General features: G+C 36.1%; 1 protein-coding gene across 1 annotated transcript in view; it reads left to right on the plus strand.

Annotated features, from left to right (window-relative positions):
- LOC117105336 (complement factor B-like) overlaps window positions 1-8,723 on the plus strand; it is a 12,340-nt gene extending 3,617 nt beyond the window's left edge. The window contains 11 exon segments of the mRNA XM_033246457.1: window positions 232-408; window positions 529-734; window positions 1,007-1,142; window positions 1,536-1,646; window positions 2,094-2,303; window positions 2,903-3,015; window positions 3,981-4,083; window positions 4,885-5,208; window positions 5,637-5,921; window positions 6,795-6,884; window positions 8,172-8,723. Of these exon segments, the coding sequence (XP_033102348.1) occupies window positions 232-408; window positions 529-734; window positions 1,007-1,142; window positions 1,536-1,646; window positions 2,094-2,303; window positions 2,903-3,015; window positions 3,981-4,083; window positions 4,885-5,208; window positions 5,637-5,921; window positions 6,795-6,884; window positions 8,172-8,644 (2,228 nt within the window). The 3' untranslated portion in view covers window positions 8,645-8,723.
- The last annotated feature ends 79 nt before the right edge of the window (window positions 8,724-8,802 follow it).

An 8,802-nucleotide genomic window follows, 5' to 3' on the forward strand; every position in this document is an offset into this window, starting at 1 on the left:
ATTTACTTGGGAGTTTACTATGGTTTATTCACTATAAGCCCAACATCATTTACCTTTGCATTCTGGAGTCTTGGCTGTCCATTCACCAGAATCTGTGCACTTTATAGAGTCTTGACCAATCAAATCAAATTCGTGATCACAAGCAAAACGTACATGATCACGAACGTGGAAATGTTGTCCATCTGCATAGCCATTTTTGCGACTGTTTTTCTAACCATCTGGATTATTTAGATCACAGAACATGTGTCAATCCAGGCAGTCCAATTAATGGCTATGCAGATGGACAACATTTCCACGTTCGTGATCATGTACGTTTTGCTTGTGATCACGAATTTGATTTGATTGGTCAAGACTCTATAAAGTGCACAGATTCTGGTGAATGGACAGCCAAGACTCCAGAATGCAAAGGTAAATGATGTTGGGCTTATAGTGAATAAACCATAGTAAACTCCCAAGTAAATCTTATAGTTAATAAATTAATATCAAAGATTGCCAATTAACTGGTAAAACCATTATTGCGCCTTTCAGCAAAGTATGACTTTGACAATGAGGAGACAGTTTTAACCAATCTTGTCTGGGCAATCGATCACATGACCATTACTGCAAGATCTTCATCGACTGACATTACCAACGACCCTTCTCTGTGTGTTTACCTTGTTCTTGATGGATCTGGAAGTCTTGGCAGAGAAAATTTTAACAAAACGATTACATTTTCAAAAGAACTGGTTCGGAAGGTAATGAAATATTTTTTAAAGCACTTTTTCATGCTGATTGTTTTGAAAAATCATGCCAGATAAAACATAGTTTGAACTTGGTCATCAACTTATTCTGTTTCCACCAATATATATCATCATTATTATGTATTAGTAATATTATCATTATTATTACATATTATTTTTGTTTGATTTATTGGTTTTTAGACATAATTATGAGATAGGATTAATAGTCCAGTGGTGTTTGTATGTATAGTAATACATTAGATTTTTCTTCTTGTTTTTCTTCTTAGATTCAAGCTGGAAATTGTAGCGCTCGATTTGGCATTATTGTGTATTCCAATGTTGCAAATGTGATTCTCGATCCTCATCAATCTACAACTGACACTGATAGCATCATCGACCTGCTCCATAATGCCAGTTATCCAGGTGAGAATCAAATACCAGTAAACATAAACTCCTTCCTCATCCTTACCTTACCAACTTGCTTCGTGTCATGTGTCGCATAAGGTCTCCACGCATATTTCCTCATTCTTTATACCCAGCATATTCACTTATTTTTTTCATATTAGCACTTTTCGTCACTTCTTCGTTTGTCCTTCTGCAAACATTTGGGTAAATTTTGTGTTGATTACTACAACAGTAAACGGACAACATGATCTCTTGCTTTGAACTGTAGGGAAAACTTTGCTCTGAGGCAAAATATATATAGCTATATAATATATATATATATATATATTATATAGCTTATCAAATAGTGATTTGAAAGGTATGGGACCAGACTACCTCCAAATTTACATTGATATAACTGTTTTTTAAAAGCTCGTGGAACCTCAACAACAGCAGGCCTGCGTTCCGTTGTCGATATGATGAAAAAAGCAAAGAGCAATGGCACCAAAAAGGAGAAAGCAGTTGTTTTTATCATTGGCGAAGGTCAGTAAAACATATTTTATAGTAGTTCTATCTTTGTATTTTTACAAATTATTTTTCTATTAATTACTGCATCCAACAGTGTAAAAACATCAATGACAGGTTGTACCTACATACAGTAATTGTAAAATTCAGAAATTCAATATTATTTTTAGTTAATGTTAATACAATATTATAGCAAAATATAATAAATATTTATAATAATATCAAATATACTATTACTGCTACTTCTAATTCCTTGTTAATAAAAATAATTATAAATTTATATATTTTTATTTATTAAACTTCACAATGGCAATTAACCATAAAATACTTACAATAAGATAAAGTTGCCGGTGAAGGGAAAAGGCCAACAGACAAACAATATATCGACCTCTGATAGCGGCCAATCTTAGAATGCACATGTTACTAAAGAAAACAAGAATATAAACACAGCTATTACTATCATAGGTCAGTACAACACAGGAGGAAATCCGGTCAGTATTGCCAACATGTTGAAGCAGCTGGGAGCCGATATACATACGATAGGTGTTGGATATGAATCGAGCAGAAAACTCGTGTACAGAATGGCAAGCCACTCATCACACCAACAGGCATTTAGACTGGAGACTTTCGACAAGCTTGAAAACATTACCAAACATCTAGCATCCAAACAGAATGGTAAAAACATGGTGTTTATCTTGTTTAATTTTCTCTGGCTATTTAAGATATTGATCTTTTGTATTTTAAAATATATTGTAACTCTTGTGGTATAAACCACCTCTCTTAAACACAAAGTTGGGCCGATTTTTGGGGATGGATGGATTTATTTAGTGTAAACGCCAAGGATAACCCATGAAAGTCCTAAGACTTGTTTGTATATAGTGGGGGTCCATCTGGTGGTAAATTGGGCAGAAAATCCCCTACTCTTTGTGAAGAGTGTACTGCGTTCTTTAACGTGCACATGAGCAATTTTGCACACAGGACCAACAGCTCAAATGTTTCATCCGAAAGACGGTGCTCTTTTTGAGAAGTGCTGAAACACAAGGGGAGCAGTCATGGAAATTGAACGGTGGACCAAGAGATCGCAACGGTTCAGCGCACACACAGTGGCTACCACCAGTTTAGCCGACTGAGCTAGCTGCTCTTCAAATATTTGGGCCAATTTTTGGGGGTGGGCTAGTTATACGAGTGGAATTCCCTTTTCAATCAAAAGGCAATTTATCTGCAATGTGTGCCTAATTCAAAGCCATAAACAATGAATAAATATTTATGTGCAGATTACAGCAAATGCGGAGTTGCAGGAGAGACAAACCATGGGAATGGAAAGGTGGTGAACCCTGGAACATGGCCGTGGCAAGTTGCCTTCTTTGACAACACAAATGAAACACATGTAAGCAACAAAAAATTACTTTGCTTATTTTTTACAATTTCCTTATAATGTAAGTCTAAAATTGTTTACTAAATTCATAAGATTGTTAAATAATAATTATCAAACTACTTCAATTCATATGATACTGAAATAATAATTATCAACACTATTTAAAATTGATAATCATTGAACACATTAGGTATGGCAGACCATCATTCCTAACGCAAAACATCAAAATAGCACTTCAGTACCCACTGCTACTGGGGATCGGATTCAACACTAGACACTTAAACGCAAGATTGGTGGTCTAATGGTTATGACACCAGGCTATATATCTGAAGGTTGTAGGTGCGATTCCCATGTGCATCACATGCAAGATTTTTTTTTTAAGTAGTGTTTAACAACGTACCAAGTGTTTGTACGGCCTAGTTCAGACTAGGTGGATAAACCCGGCTCAACTCACCGGGTTTATCCACCTGCCAGTCTGAACTAGGTGGCTTATCTCAAGCCGGGCAGTGTTCCTATAGTAACTAGGCCTGGCATGCCACTGTGTTTAACTTTTCTAAGCTGGGCTTTAATCGTTGCGAGGGGTCTTTTATTGACTTCGGGTAACAAAATGACCAATCAGCATTCAAATACTTACGCTGTGAGCGTGCGTACGTTTTGCAAGCAATGTTTTGAAACACGTTTGCTGGTTACAATTCATTATTATGAAAATTCTCGCACCTGGCTAATCCCGCTAGTCTGAACGCTTGCCAAAGTTAAGAGGGGCTTAGCGTTGAGCCGGGCTTAACTCAAGTCTGACTTATATCCAAGTCTGAACGTAGCCTGAGATATTACATGTCAGGTAATTGCAGAACATCATTCCTCCAGCACATACTGTATAATTGAAAATAACATACAAAATTTCACATGGTAGTACATTTTAGTATTCACAGTCATGTTTTATGTAGCCCCAACCATGTTTGATTTTTGTCTTTCCCCAGACGGATATTGTTTGTGGGGGGTCACTGATTGCAGAAGACTGGGTGTTAACAGCTGCTCACTGCTTTACTAACAGAACTCTGGACAGTTTAATTGTTGGAGTGGGTAAGATATCTGCATTATTCTCATAAGCGTGAGATCATCTCCTCCAAGCCAACGGTCCACCGTGCTTAGTTTAATGAGTAGGATTTGCATGACTTTAGGGTTAGATTAGGAGAGACTTTTTTAATATCTTGTTACGCAAACTTATTTTTTAAAAGATTGTCGGAGGAGGACGGAAAAAACATTAAACTTAAATTTTGCTTCTTCATTTAGCAAAATGATTTTGGCAAATATCTAGATGGAGAAAATAAAAATAAAATTTTATTAATGAATTAAACAGTGTAGTAATGAAATTGATAAATGCTTTATATTTATATAATTAAGGAAGAAATATATATATTTTATTTTTGGAGATTTCAGGGGAGCTGAGGGCATAATAAAAATACACATAAAATTTTATTTTCATTATGAAATTTCCACTTTTTTGTGGCTAAAGGTGCGCTAATATTTTATTTTTATTCAAAATCACTTTCGAAAGGCTCGCTAAACAAGGTATAAGATGCCTCACCTTAAGTATTAATTTCTTGATAAAATATGAGATCACCACTGTGTGTGTGGTAAAAAAGAATGCCCAATCCACAGAGGCATATAGTCTCTGTACTCTTAATGAGCCATCTAGGTAAGGTCAAGAAAGTGAGAGTGGTTGACAACACCCTGAGAATTCCCTCACCCCACCCCCTCCCATTCACCACGCTTTTCATTTGTTCTACTGATTTTAGTTAATACATATATTTAAAGAAAGTATATAAAAAAACAAATGTATAAAATTCATTTAAAAATATTTCCTTACTGTTTATCATGCAGGTTTGACTCACCTTGATAATGACCGTCGAAGCCAAAGGTCAGATAGCTCTCGCATGGAAATAGTTTTAATTCATCCAGAATATAAGAATCAAAATGTAAATATTCATCAACACGGATCCAGGTCAGAACACAAAACGTCGAGTTTTGATTATGACACCTCCAACTTCCAACAAGATTTGTTCAATAGAAAACGCTACGATTATGACATCGCTCTTGTCAAGTTGGAGAAGAAAATAAAGTTCACGCCCTTTATACGACCTGTCTGCCTTCCCAGACTCAGTGAAGGTAATGTTTGAATTTATAATTCTACAAGATCATACATATTTTGATTATTTTACCATTTTATTTTTCACTTTACAAGGAAAATTATTTATGGAATGGTGATTATGATAATTTTATTTTTATTCAAAATCACTTTCGAAAGGCTCGCTAAACAAGGTATAAGATGCCTCACCTTAAGTATTAATATCTTGATAAAATATGAGATCACCACTGTGTGTGTGGTAAAAAAGAATGCCCAATCCACAGAGGCATATAATCTCTGTACTCTTAATGAGCCATCTAGGTAGAGGTCAAGAAAGTGAGAGTGGTTGACAACACCCTGAGAATTCCCTCACCCCACCCCCTCTTATTCACCACGCTTTTCATTTGTTCTACTGATTTTAGTTAATACATATATTTAAAGAAAATATATAAAAAAAAACAAATGTATAAAATTCATTAAAAATATTTCCTTCCTGTTTATCATGCAGGTTTGACTCACCTTGATAATGACCGTCGAAGCCAAAGGTCAGATAGCTCTCGCATGGAAACAGTTTTAATTCATCCAGAATATAAGAATCAAAATGTAAATATTCATCAACACGGATCCAGGTCAGAACACACAACGTCGAGTTTTGATTATGACACCTCCAACTTCCAACAAGATTTGTTCAATAGAAAACGTTACGATTATGACATCGCTCTTGTCAAGTTGGAGAAGAAAATAAAGTTCACGCCCTTTATACGACCTGTCTGCCTTCCCAGACTCAGTGAAGGTAATGTTTGAATTTATAATTCTACAAGATCATACATTACCATTTTATTTTTCACTTCACAACAAGGAAAATTATTTTTTGAATGGTGATTATGATAATATGATGCTCTGCAGTACAATACAATTTAGTTCCTCCCACTAATGTCAGATACTGTACATCCAACTGTTGAAGGAAGGAGGTGGCAAAATGGGGATCTGACCCCTCTCCCACCCCAGTAAAATCCACTAATCAAGTTTAGATAAGATATTAAAATGGTAAAATTGTGAAGCTTCCAAGAGAATGTCCCCTGGACCAGTGGTGGTGCCAGCGGGAGGCAGGGGGGCATTTGCCCTGATGTCGGACAAGTCTGGACCCCCTGTTGCCCGACGCTACGACTAGGTCGTTGGATCAAAAATTTAAAAAACAATAATTTTGCCTATCCAAATAACGTTAGTTTGATTGCTAATCCCTAATATATTGTGGTCTAAAAGCACAATTTGGACTTTACTAAGCAATTAAAACTCTCCCCGTGAACCCTTATAGGAATTTTGTATTCCAGGCTGTCGACTGAGGCTCTAGTCGGCCCCTTGGTTTGAACCCCACCGTCGGACATTTTGGACCCCCGTCAGCAAATTTCTGGCGCCACCGCTGCCCTAATCTCCGTACAATATGTAAGGGAATAACATAAACCCTTCTCTTGGACCTTAGGTTCCACCCCTTCGGTCCATATTACGTCCTCTATTGCCACTTCTGGATCACAATGATGATGGTACATGGTGGGTGTTGTAAGGTGGTACATTGAAATGACCATGGCAGTGATGCATTATAATATATAACTATATATAACATAACTCAGTCTCACTTACAATAACATGTAATGTTTTGTATTCACAGCTCTGTTACAAACATCTAGATATGAAAATGTGAAAGTCATTTTGAATAACACAGCAAAAGTTTTAGCATTCCTACCAGAACAAATAAATGGTAAGTTGGCATAAACACAAGTAAATCATTAATTTCGAGGAATAATTAATTCAGAGTAAAATAAATTGTATTCGGCTGGATTGTTTTGATCTTGCTCGATGAAAACACGAATTTCAGCACTAAATATGCAATTTAAAATAAGTACTAAATTTGCAAATTGTGTTTGACAATCTGCAATAATAATTATTTAGTTTAAAAATAGTGTTGAAATTTGCCAAGCAGTAATATTTATTTCTTGATTTTCCTAGTGCAGGTCTCCCTCCAACATAGGCTTAGCCAGCGAGTCATCCGGCCGTCTTTTGGGCGCCCAACAATTATTTAGGACGGCCACTTTTACCATGACGGCTTGGCCTAATCAGCTCGGCCCAGCCTAATTGGGCCTGATCTTAGTCTACCGTTAGCAAATTCTTTATATTCTTCAAATCTATCGAATGTTACATTAAACTAAAGCTCAATCATATTTATGTTTGATAAAAACAACATTCATTGATCGAATGTATGTTGTTTTCATACCAATATTCGGTGGGGATTCCCAAAAATTTAAGGCTTAACTATTGCCTACCTAGTGAAATGGACGATTCTGAATCGCCCACAACGCATGTACGTGGTCCTGCAAATACAATACTTGAGATTCGGTTCCCCGACATAGTATTGTTGGTGTTCATAACTCTGTGGTTATAATTAATTTATGAAATACCGTAAAGAAGATTTGTTGTTAACCTCACAAGTTAAATTTTATTATTCAACAAACTACAAAGGTTTAGGCCTATCTCTTGATTCGGAGGACCTAGTCTAGAGTAGAATTTACACTAAACTAAGGAAAGAGATGAAGATGCATCTGCATAGCCTAGAAATACCGTAGCCGTGCACAATCATACTGAAATATCTTAGTGATAGCTAATTCAACACTATTCCTTTGAAGACAAAATTCCAACATTTAAAGACCTTTAAATGCCCTCTAAAGATCATAATTTTCTATTTTTTTTTCATTATATATAATATAATTTAATTATATCTGGAATGGTTAACAAACCAATCAATTTATGTCGTTAGTTCCATTACAAAATGTATACATTAATAACTTGGACAGGTAGCATTAATTGCAATTTTTAAGATAATTCTATGACTAGAGAATTCCAAAGTTCATTCAGCCGTGTTGGACAAGAACGTTAATACTGTAGTAAAAAAAAAGTTTCAATTCATGTGAATCAGTCATAACAAACCTTCAAACAATATTTTGAGTCATATATTGTTATATTAATTTAATGCTTTGATCAAACTTTACAGGAGTTCCAGCCACAAAGAAAACATTAGTTACGGTAACAGGATGGGGAACAGATTTGCCACAGGGTCATCGAAGTTCAGACAGCGATCCTCTTGCCTTGCTACAGCAATCAGTTCGTGTACAGCCTAGACATAGGTGCAAAAGTGCTCTCAAACAATTCGCTAAGTTTACCCCCAGGTTATTCTGTGCTGGACCCCACACTGGTTTAGGTGACCAGGGCTGCAGGGTTGGATCTGGGTCCCCTGTCGTCGTGAGTGTACCAGAGAACGGGCACGGTGGAGCTCGCTGGGTTCAAGTGGGCGTACAAAGTTTGAATGATAATTGTCGTTTAAATTATGACAGATTTAGTTTTAATACGGATGTAACAATGATGATGCCGTGGATAAAGCGTATACTGTCACATTCGATTGAAGCATCAGATAATAACTTAGGTCCTAATACCACCACTAACAGTGTTAGATTACATGTACAATAATCATGGGTATATTGTCAATGGTTACCATATTTACTTAAAAAAAACACTAATATAAACGCTCCTTTGAATGCCATAGATGCCTTTCTATTTAAATAAATTCTCCCACCCCATCCCAAATGACTGTGAGCAAAATTAATGGAAGAAAATCCATTCTCAAC

The sequence above is a fragment of the Anneissia japonica genome, unplaced genomic scaffold (genome assembly GCF_011630105.1).
Source record: "Anneissia japonica isolate Jap-2015-1 unplaced genomic scaffold, ASM1163010v1 scaffold287726_len2788222_cov184, whole genome shotgun sequence".
NCBI classification, from domain to species: Eukaryota; Metazoa; Echinodermata; class Crinoidea; order Comatulida; family Comatulidae; genus Anneissia; species Anneissia japonica.